The sequence below is a fragment of the Bacillus rossius genome (assembly GCF_032445375.1).
Source record: "Bacillus rossius redtenbacheri isolate Brsri chromosome 9 unlocalized genomic scaffold, Brsri_v3 Brsri_v3_scf9_2, whole genome shotgun sequence".
NCBI classification, from domain to species: Eukaryota; Metazoa; Arthropoda; class Insecta; order Phasmatodea; family Bacillidae; genus Bacillus; species Bacillus rossius.
In genome coordinates, this window is record NW_026962013.1 from 3,807,779 (window position 1) to 3,819,601 (window position 11,823).

At 42.9% G+C, this 11,823-nt stretch overlaps 1 protein-coding gene across 1 annotated transcript; it reads left to right on the top strand.

The window, feature by feature from the left end:
* Window positions 1-280: 280 nt before the first annotated feature.
* On the top strand, window positions 281-9,473 carry LOC134543007 (trypsin 3A1-like). Its single transcript, XM_063387677.1, has 7 exons — window positions 281-394; window positions 2,987-3,075; window positions 3,505-3,629; window positions 4,999-5,146; window positions 6,016-6,129; window positions 7,494-7,631; window positions 9,289-9,473. Exons 1-7 carry the CDS (start codon window positions 349-351, stop codon window positions 9,433-9,435), a joined length of 807 nt encoding a protein of 268 aa, XP_063243747.1. The 5' UTR covers window positions 281-348; the 3' UTR covers window positions 9,436-9,473.
* Window positions 9,474-11,823: the final 2,350 nt, after the last annotated feature.

The window sequence follows — 11,823 nt, forward strand, 5'->3', positions numbered from 1 at the left end:
TAAATTGTGGATTTCATTTCACTCCTTCTTTGTATCCATACAAAAAAGTGACAATTCAATAAAAATGATTCAATTTTATTCATAAAAGTATGCAATCATTTCATCAATGTCTTGTTATGACGTTGTCACGTTAAACTACCGTCCGTAAACCGACTTTACAGACAACCAATTTTTTTTTTTCAAAAATAAGTCCAAGTGTCCATGACTGAGAGATAACACCGCGCCACGTGAACAGCGCTGCTTGAACTTCACCACGGCGCAGATAACTGTCCATGTTCCCACACTGAGATAACTGCCAGTTGAATTCTGCGTGGCCGAGGATAGACTGTACTGGCTCCTGTCTCCATCATGTTCAGCAGCGCTGTACTTCTGGGCATGATTGCCCTCGGCTGGGGTAAGGACGTTGCGTGGATGCTCCATCACGTTGACATGAAACCACATCTCCTGTTTATCTTTCATTCCTGAGTACATGATGTTCATGAAATAATGTCCCAGTTTCAGTGGCATATTATAACAGTTTAATTTAGACTATTTTACAGCAACTCATAGGTAAAATTAAAGGTAAACTAACCCAGTTTTTCTTTACAAATGTTCCATATGTGCACCTTTAGTTATACGACACACATCCAACCTAAAGACCTAATTCTTCCCACACGATTGTCAACAAGTCCGGAGTAATGGAAGCAATAGCGTCTTCAGTTCTGTGTCCCAACTCTGGTAAATCATTAGGTAGCGGCGTAACGTAGACACAATCTTTTTATGAAGCCCCAAAGGAAGAAAAAAAACGCATGGCGTTATGTCAGGTGAACGCGGAGGCCAGCGGGAAAGAGCTCTATGGTCGCGAACATCGGCGGATGTTTTTGCCACACGGGAGATCACAATTAAACTTCAAACGAAACGCACGTAGAATTGAAGTTACAGATTCACTCTAAGCAAAGTGCAGAACACAAAAAAGCTTTCCTCTCACGAGTCGCCATTTTGCGTAGGTGGCGCTGCGAGCGATAAAACAACAAAGCAGTATTCGCGCATGCGCATATCTAGAACTTTCTGAGTTCCCCTTTAATTGTGACTTTGAACCAGCACACTGAAACGCTCACAGTTGATACTATTGAAATTTATAACTGGGAAATTCTTTTATGGACATACTTTTTTCCTCACTATATATATATATATATATATATATATATATATATATATATATATATATATAAGCCTATAACTTGAACAAAGCACAATGTGTGAGAAGATGTGCCTTCAAATATCATGAGAAAGCATAGCCCAATATAAGATGGAGCATGTGTAAACTTTAAAAAGCACAAGTTGTATTAATTTATAAAAATTAAAAAAAAAATTGGTTTTCGGTACTTCTCCGCCCAAAGGGAGACTTGAGTTATGTTACTTACATGGAACACAAATATGAAGCTATTTCATGCCTCATTAATTTGTCCATAAAAGTTGTAATTGCAAGATGCAAAACTTCTTTTTCAAATATTGTTTTTAGGTTTTGATGTTAATTAGAAAAAAAAACTGTTGTTTTCTATGACGGTGGATTGAGAAATGACTTTTATTTGGGGAAGAATTTTAGTGAGAAGTTACCAGAGAATATATATATAAGTTATCATGTTTTTATGACATTTCTTTTGAAAATATATAATTCATGAATTCAATTATTCGTTAAAACCGTGTGTACAGGACATCACTAAAAAAAAAAAATTAAACATTCTTTGAACTATTGTTTGTTCTCAATTTTGTTGCCCTACCGTTATACGATTCCAATATACTAAAAAAAAAAAAATTCTAATGAATTGTATTTGTATTTTCGGACACTTATTGTGTAGTGAATGGTGTGTTAAGAGCCACGTTGGCGTTTCGTGGTTCCACGCCGCCAGCATCTTCAGGGTCTGGACAAGGTAGAGGGACAAGGCAGACGGACAAGGTAGAGGAACAAGGTAGAGGGACAAGGTAGAGGGACAAGGTAGATGGACAAGGTAGAGGAACAAGGTAGAGGGACAAGGCAGAGGGACAAGGCAGACGGACAAGGTAGAGGAACAAGGTAGAGGGACAAGGTAGAGGGACAAGGTAGATGGACAAGGTAGAGGAACAAGGTAGAGGGACAAGGCAGAGGGACAAGGCAGACGGACTAGGTAGAGGGACAAGGTAGAGGGACAAGGTAGAGGGACAAGGTAGATGGACAAGGTAGAGGAACAAGGTAGAGGGACAAGGCAGAGGGACAAGGCAGACGGACAAGGTAGAGGAACAAGGTAGAGGGACAAGGTAGAGGGACAAGGTAGATGGACAAGGTAGAGGAACAAGGTAGAGGGACAAGGCAGAGGGACAAGGCAGACGGACTAGGTAGAGGGACAAGGTAGAGGGACAAGGCAGAGGGACAAGGCAGACGGACTAGGTAGAGGGACAAGGTAGAGGGACAAGGCAGAGGAACAAGGCAGAGGGACAATTCCGAGGGACATGGTAGAGGGACATGGTAGAGGGACAAGGCAGAGGAACAAGGCAGAGGGACATGGTAGAGGGACATGGTAGAGGGACATGGTAGAAGGACAAGGTAGAGGGACAAGGTAGATGGCCAAGGCAGAGGGACAAGGTAGAGGGACAAGGCAGAGGGACAAGGCAGACGGACTAGGTAGAGGGACAAGGTAGAGGGACAAGGCAGAGGAACAAGGCAGAGGGACAATTCCGAGGGACATGGTAGAGGGACAAGGCAAAGGGACAAGTCAGAGGAACAAGGCAGAGGGACAAGGTAGAGGGACATGGTAGAAGGACAAGGTAGAGGGACAAGGTAGATGGCCAAGGCAGAGGGACAAGGCAGAGGGACAAGGCAGAGGGACAGAGCAGTGGGACAAGGTAGAGAGACAATGTAGAGGGACCAGGCAGTGGGACAAGGCAGAGGGACCAGGCAGAGGGACAAGGCAGAGAAGGGCTTGGAGGACAGCACTCCAGCCACCTCGCAGCGGCCATGTTGTTGTTGCAGGCAGCCCCCTGGAGGCGGCGGGGGCGGCGCGGCCGGGAGCCAGGGTGATCGGCGGCAGCGTGACCAAGATACAGCTGTTCCCCTACATGGTGGGTCGGAGGGTCCCTTGCACGCCGCCAGACTCTACTGTAGCGACTGCTGGGCCGGGTCGCATGTCGTATCGATAGGGACCTGAAAAATTCGCGGGTTCAATGACTTCCAGGACGAACACCATAGTTCTACGTACACTTGGTCAAATGCCACCCACTCATTGGCCGCTGTCTTGTGAGACGTCCCAACGTAGCAGTCTGTGATTCGATAAAGCTTTGCTCGGGCGTTTCTCATTGGCCCAGAGTCATCCAGGTGAGTTGCGAGCCAATAGCAGAGGCAGCACTGAGGTATAACTATTTGTATTTTGGTTTTTCGCGAAATGAATTCCGCGAATTTTTCCGGTCTCTACGTATCGAGTATCAAAACAACCATGGTTATCGAATATGAAATGATTGACGGGTGTGGGTACCCCTGGTGTGTGTGTGCAGGTTAGTGTGCGGGCCTCCACCGTGGTGCGCGCAAACCCCAGCAGCCCCAACACGGAGGAGCACCGCTGCGGTGGCACCATCATCTCCAAGGACTGGGTGCTGTCCACCACCACCTGCATGGACACGTGAGCCACTCCAGTCGCGCACTGTTGACAGAGAAGTCCTTCCAGACCCACCGTGACCCATGGGTAGGACCCACCCGCTGGAGTGAACTCGGGGAACAACCTCTGGGCACAGACGTCGGCGCGGCTGACCGGAAACCCAAGCCCAAGCGGGCAAAGAAGGAGTGGGACAATTCTGAGGCATTCTCAGTCTGGGTTTTTACAACTTTCCCAAAGTATCCTACGTTATAAGCCAACACGCTTGTAGGTCTCCATTTTACCTGTCTCGCTAAGTAAAGCACCAGTATTTTGGCATTAGTTTCGGTAGTAGATTCATCTGCGGACAGTTTTACGTTTATTCCTTCAAGCGAGATACGAACAACCTGTTGAAAACAATTTAAATGACAAATCAAACCGAAATAAAAAAAAATAACTTTGGTCACCTACAGTGTGTTTTGTTTATCGATAAATATTAAATAACAAGCAGAAACTTAGCAAATACGCTATTCATAGTTGCCATGAATGATGAGTACTCTTGTCCTGTACTGAGACGTTGAGCGATGCCACCTCGACTCACACAACTCTGCCACACAGATGTATCCGTGTAATGCACTTAGCGGCCTTGAAATGGATTGGTTACCTGCTTCTTGCTTGTGGGTGCCACTCTGAAACAACAATACTCATGAACTGCACCAAGGAAAACGCGTTTTGAACCATTTTCACGAAATACCTACAGGCATTTTTGGTTTTGGAATAACCTATTTGATTTATATTATTTGTGGTTAAATAAAAGAGAATGCTAAGGCACATTTAAATACTACGAATATGTACCACAATCACATTTCTAAAAAGTTGAAATACTCGGCGTTGCCCGGGCTGAACACAGGGTGAAGGGAATTTGTTTTTTGAAATCGGATAATGTCTTCTTAATTTAAACGTCAAATGTACAAAATTTCATCAAAAATATTCTATTTCAGATTTAAGGGGTAAGGAGGAAGGGGGCGGAAATTAGTGTTTCAAAATTATTTTTATTTCGCTAAAATCAGAATAGATAATATTCTTCTTATTTTTAACGTTAAATGTTCAAAATTTAATCGAGTGAACATTTTTCCTTAAAGGGGAGAAAAGGGGATGGGGTCGTATTTCAAAATATCATGTAGAAAATTACCTTACACTTTCTTCTATATTATATGTTGAACAGTAATTTTGTTCTTATGAACGCCTCGTGTGCAGGTTCATGAATGCCCCGTGTGCAGGTACATGAACGCCCTGTGTGCAGGTTCATGAACGCCTCGTGTGCAGGTTCATGAACGCCTCGTGTGCAGGTTCATGAACGCCCCGTGTGCAGGTTCATGAACGCCTCGTGTGCAGGTTTATGAACGCTTGTGTGCAGGTTCATGAACGCCTTTCCGACGGTGTGGCTCCGGGCCGGCAACACCAACGGAAACATCGGCGTCAAGTACGACGTGGCGAAGATCATCGAGCACCCGGGCTTCAAATACCAGGGTGACATCCCCGTCAACGACGTCAGCCTTGTGAAGGTGCGACAACGAACATCTCACTTGCACTTGGACTGCATCTCCACGCACCACGGATCAAACTGAACTATAGTTTTAACTAGCAATAGCCAATAGCTCTTCAACTTGATATACATTAGAATTATTTAATTTCTCTGCTCGTGAGGAAAGCTATTTACACGTTGATAACTACCTAGAGGCGGCCAAGAACAAATTAAATTAATATTTTAATATAATTTTAATTGAAATAAATCTTGCATATTTTAACGATTTGGAATGGAGTGTAAATATAAGTAGGCATGCAACTAAACAGCGAGAGAATCTGCTACTAGGCTGAAAACATTATAAAATGCGGGTTCCGCTGAGCTCTGCGTGAGTTGTGGTAAACTATGATGAGAACTGGAATCAGCCGTGGTGATCTATGGTTGAACTTTGGTGAGCTGGTGGTAGCGGGAATGCGCTGTGGTAAGCTATGGTGAGATCTGGGTGATCTGGTGTGAGCTTTAATAAGCTGTGATGAGCTTTGGAGAGCTCTGGGTGAGCTTTGTGGGCTGTGGTGAACTCTGGCTGAGCTTTGGTGAGCTCGTGTGAGCTGGTTGTGAGTTATGATGAGCTCTGGATGAGCTTTGGTGAACTATTGAGAGCTCTGAGTGAGCTGGTGAGAGATGTACTGTGTAGTGAGCTGTAATGAGCTATGATGAGCTGGAATTAGCTGTGTAGAGCTGGAGTGATGTGTAGTGAGCTGGACTGAGTAGTAGGGAGTTATATGAATTGTGGTCAGGTGTGGTGAACTTTAATGAGCTATGGTGAGCTGGAATGAACAGGCGCTATATGAATTGTGGTGAGGTGTGGTGAGCTTTGGTGAGCTGAAGGTTTGCGTGTCTATGCTGCAGACCTCCAAGTCCATCACGTTCACCGCGAGCGTGAAGGCGGTGACCCTGGCGCCCGCTAACCTGGTGCTGAAGGCGGGCAGCGTCGTGCGCCTCGTGGGCTGGGGACTGACCACGGTGAGGACCTGCCTCGCCGCGCACTCGGGCCCCGTGCACTGCGCCCTCGACCCCGGAGCACTGGCGTGCCGGGGGGGTGGAGTCCCAGCAGTAGATGGCCTCAGCGGCCCTCAGCAACGTCGTCTGCACTGTACTCGAGACACCACCTGCTCATGTGGGGAGTTGACTCACGTGCTTGCCGCACCGGAGCCCGGGCGCCAGGACCCGAAATAGTCGGCAGTGCAAAGACCGAGCATATTTTGCCGGAGAGGCATCATTTCATAAAATAGCTTTTCACAAATTGGATGTTTTTTTTTTTTTTGGCTGCATAGGTCACGTTAAATTTAGAATTGTGCGCCAAAAAACTCAATGATGGAAAATATTCTAGTGGGCTTTGGGACCACAACAGTACAGCACATAAATTCTCATGATGTAAATAAATTGGAGACGCATTTGCCTCGCATAACGAGCCATGATCTCGACAATGATATCAACTTAACGTTGTTGATGGTAGGTGGAAATAGAACGAAACAGCAACTAGCAATGATAAGCACTAGGTCTATTTTAATCCATCTAAGGATCAGAAAATGTCGTTGTAATAAGAAAGGAGTAAATAAGTGACTAAACAATATTTAGTCGCATGGTGTTACATCAAAGTGGTTCAAAAACCGAAAGTTATAACAACTTAAATGGGCTGTATTCAAGAGAACTCATATTAAATTAATTTGGACCGGAGGCTTCAAAGTCTTCTGGTCGAGGCAACAGCGGTCCAGTGAGAGGTGCATCTTTAACCGCCTCCTTAATCCCCAAACCTTAATAACTACAAAGAAAATGGGAGATGACAAATATTACATTCTGACTCCCAATTTAACTGGGCGGTATTCCATGCCTAGGAACTACCACCAAAATAATCCTTTCATTCCCTCCTTCCACCCGTACCCAATCTCCCTTCCCAATGTTGGGAGATAGGCTCCACACCATGGGGTGAGGCAGCGTCGGCAGATCGATTAAAATAAAATCGTTTTATTTCTTTACAATTGGTTTGTGTTGATTCTGTTTCATGTCATTTCACTTCATATCATTTATTTGATTACATTTGAGTATATTTAATTTCATTTATATAGTATCAATTCATTTTGTTATGTGTCAAATTCCTTCGTTTCATATTGGTTTTATTTCATACTTATATGTTTCTTTTCAGATTATTTCGATTGTTTCACTTTGACATGAAGCGTAAGAAAAAAAATTCAATGCATTTTCATTTTTTCCTTTGTTTTATTTCGTTACCATTCAAACATATCTATCATTGAATATTAGTTTCTATTGAAATCATTTTATTTCGATCTGCCGCGGGACGTTGGGTGCGAGAGGCCGGGTTGTTGCAGATCTACGGCGAGCCGCCCACGGTGCTGTCCGACGTGCAGATGGAGACCCTGGCCGACAAGGAGTGCAGCCAGCTGTACGGCACCGTGGCGGGCACCTTCTGCGCGGGTACCCTGACCGGGACCAAGGGAGCCTGCGACGTGAGTGCCCTATCCTGCTGCCTCCGTGCCAGGGGCCTTGGTGGCATTGTTGCTACCTCTTACACTGTCAGCATACACACACACCTCCAACACCACTCCTCGACCAGTGTACTGGTGTGAGATAGCTGGAAGATAACTGTTCCTAGTCAATGTTGCTATCCCTCTTACATTCTCAGCATATACACACCTCCAACACCACTCATCGACCAGTTTACTGGTGAGAGATGGCTGGAAAATAATTGTCCATGGTCATTGTTGCTACCTCTTACATTCTCAGCATACACACACCTCCAACACCACTCATCGACCAGTTTACTGGTGAGAGATGGCTGGAAAATAACTGTCCATGGTCATTGTTGCTACCTCTTGCATTCTCAGCATGCACACACACCTCCAACACCACTCATCAACCAGTTTACTGGTGTGAGATAGCCGAAAGATAACTGTACATGGTCTTTGATGCTACCTCTTACATTCTCAGCATATACACACACCTCGAACACCACTCCTCGACCAATGTACTGGTGTCAGATAGCCGGAAGATAACTGTCCATGGTCATTGTTGCTACCTCTTGCATTCTCAGCATATACACACATCTCCAACACCACTCATCGACCAGTTTACTGGTGAGAGATGGCTGGAAAATACTTGTCCATGGTCATTGTTGCTACCTCTTACATTCTCAGCATATACACACACCTCGAACACCACTCCTCGACCAATGTACTGGTGTCAGATAGCCGGAAGATAACTGTCCATGGTCATTGTTGCTACCTCTTGCATTCTCAGCATATACACACATCTCCAACACCACTCCTCAACCAGTTTACTAGTGAGAGATGGCTGGAAATAACTGTCTATGTTCATTGTTGCTACATCTTACATTCTCAGCATACACACACACCTCTAACACCACTCCTCGACCAGGGCGTTGGTTGGATATGGCTGGAAGATAACTGTTCCTACATATTGTTGCTACCACTAACATGCTTAGTAAAAATACATGCTTAAAAGTTAAATTGAAAATATTCTGGTTTCTTTTCATGCACAAAACTACAACTTTACTATTAAATTATTTGCAGAATATCCTCAATCTATAGCATCCTTCAACCTTAAGACTAGAATGTAACTTTCAACACAATCACACCTGTAATGTTTAAGAATGATTCAAAAACACTCAGTTAAACCAGAAGTTGTAGTCGTTACATATATTTTGTATTATAAAATTAAAATTGGACCCTTATTCCAACAATGGTAAAGATAGAAATGGGAAAAAAAATTCATTATTTTCTTTGGTTACCTTGTGTCACACTTCGAACCACTAATCCCAACATTAAGTCCTTTGCTTGAGTTTTTTTTTTCACATTCAACATATTCAGTAGAGTAACCATCCGGAATATCATATATTGTACACATGCATCTTTACTAAGCCATTCATTCACATATTACTTTAGGCAAGATGGTCTCTCCAACCATCTAAACTTTTAAGGTATTGTCATGCCTGTAAAAAAATACGTAAGTATGTTGCTTAGCCATTTCCATACTTGAGATTATGAACTGCAATTCTTGTTACAATGTTCTTCAGCGGACGACACTTTCGGGAATGTTGATGTAGCTGGCCATGCAGAGAGTGATGCTCTTGCGGGCGTGTGGCAGGGTGACCATGGTGGACCGCTCATCTACAACAACGAGCAGGTGGGACTGCTGTCCTGGGGCAACAGCTGCGGCAGGAAGAACATGCCCGAGGGATACACCAGCGTGGCGCACTTCCGGGCCTGGATCAAGACGGAGACCGGCGTGTAGAGCCTGCTGTTGGTCAATAAAGCACTGCCGAGAAGGGACTTGCCTTTGTTGTTTACTTCCACGTGTCCGCGTGGAGCGTGCGGGAGTTGCAGTTGAACCCCTTGTCCAGGCCCAGCACACAGCAACGTGTCTTCCTCACTCTGGTCTTTCCTGTATTCTGGTACTTCCTTCCTTCTGGTCCTTCCTAACTCCTGTTCCTTCCTAGCTTTTGGTCCTCCCTAACTCGTGTTCCTTCCTAGCTTATGGTCATTCTTATCTTTTGATCCTTTCTATATTCTGGTGTTCACTTTTTTCTTTTCATCTTTATCTTCTGGTTCTACCTATATTCTGATCCTTTCAAGCTTCTGGGAATTCTTGTCTTGTAGTGCTTTCTTTCATTACAGTTTTCTTATATTTCAGGCCTTTATATTTTCCTTATCTTTCGATCTCCTGGTCTTTCCAATATTTTGGACCTTTCCTATCTTCTGGTCCTTCCTTATTTCTGATCCTTCCTATATTTTGGCACTTATTATATTCCGGTACTTTCTTTTTTCTGGTACTTCCTGTCTTCTGGTACGTCCTATTTTCTGGTACTCCTTATTTTGTTCCTTATATGTCTTCTTCTTCCTATTTCTTTTCCGTGCTATCTTCTGGATCCGCTCTATATACCTTGTCGTGAAGACTAGTTACATCACTAATTGGCACAAGGTCACCTGTGATACAAACATTGTGAGAATCCGCGTCTATTGAGCGTGGCTAAGCACTGATTTTAGAAGCCAAAATCGATTCAATACATGAAAAAATAACAATGCATTGGAATAAGCCCAAAATACTATTGGGGGATAAAGCACGCCAGCTTATAAGCTAGTGTTTGCTTGGATCTATCAAAACAGAGTTTGATGTGCCATGTTTGATAACGCTTTGTAATTGCTTTCCAACAAATGGAGAACATAGGTACGGTATGTTGCACTGCGATAATGGTTAAACATGTTTACATCAAAAGTAAATAATTGTAATTCAGTATTTCAGTGGATATTTTTAACATTCAAACCCACATGAGAAATCAAACAACATTGTTCAGATGCACAAATAAACAACAGGGAAATCAATTTTTTTGACTTTCCAACATTAATGATTATAAAATTAATAATGACACATCTAATATTGCTGAAAAAATTATCCTCACTACCATTCAGTACAAAAATTTAAATTATGAAATTGTCCAGCTGACAATACCACTTATTATTTCCAGATATCGTTATTTAGGAAAAGTATTCCACGACTTTGTTAGGTATTGCAGTTTTACTATCCATTTATGTGTAGAAGAACCGTGTTCTTTCATGATACAATGCAAACTACTTATTAAAGTTAACACTTCAATAACTTATCTTTGTACGAGAGTGGTTGAACGTTTAAGTCACTAACAGTTGGATTGGTCGTAATGGCCGCGACGACAGAGCTCTTTTTTAGCTGGCATCCACGTTCATTTTACATAACGCCATGCAATTGTTTTTTCTTTGGTGCTTTATAAAATATTGTGTCTACGTTCCACCGCCACCTAATGATTTGCAAGAGTTTAAACACAGAATTGAAGAGGCTATTGCTTCCATCACTCCGTACGTGTTAACCAAAGTTTAGGAAGAATCAAACTTTAGGTTGGATATATGCCTTATATTTAAAGGTGCACATAGTGGACATTTGTAAGAAAACTCAGATTAGTTTACCTTTAATATGATTTATGATTTATTTAAATAGCATAAAGTAAAGTGTTATAATATGTCATTGAAACTGGAACATTCTTTTATGGACACCTGTAAATTATTTCATCATTACAATGCATTATTTTAGCTTCTAGCACACGTGACAGCCATGCAACCACGAATCTTTTCGCACCGAAACGTTTTGAAAGTGAAGTAAAGTTAGCCGTACTGGGTATCGTGAAGTATACTGGGCTTGGGTCGAGGGCCGCACGAGGCACTGCGCGGTGGTCATAATTTCTCTGGCTTCTCTTCTTTCATTCGTTTCTCTTTCTTTTCCGATTAATATTATTATCAACGAAAAGTTTTTTGACGTGATGACGTCTTATAAATCGATGAACGCCGGCTGCACGCACGAAAAAGCATGACTCATTCTCACGTTCCGCCTGAGCCGAGCGTGCAAGAACCGGACAACCACCGTGCGAGAAAATCTTCTATAATATCAAACAGGTTAAGGCGGGCTTTTTAACTAATTGTTCGTGATTATATTCAAACATATTATTTTAATTAAATTTGCAAAAACTATAAATAATATTTGAAAATTAAAAAGTAGGTATGCAGTTTTTCATCAATGTTTTCTTATGGCGTTATCACGTAAAATTATCGTCCGTAAGCCGACTTTACAGACAACCCACTTTTTAAAAAAAAATTT

Excerpts from the sequence above, each read along its gene's own strand:
- LOC134543007 (XM_063387677.1), top strand. The coding sequence starts at position 349 with ATGTTCAGCAGCGCTGTACTTCTGGGCATGATTGCCCTCGGCTGGG. Across the intron at positions 3,076-3,504 it reads TACAGCTGTTCCCCTACATG|GTTAGTGTGCGGGCCTCCAC; the intron begins GTGGGTCGGAGG and ends GTGTGTGTGCAG. Across the intron at positions 3,630-4,998 it reads ACCACCACCTGCATGGACAC|GTTCATGAACGCCTTTCCGA; the intron begins GTGAGCCACTCC and ends GCTTGTGTGCAG.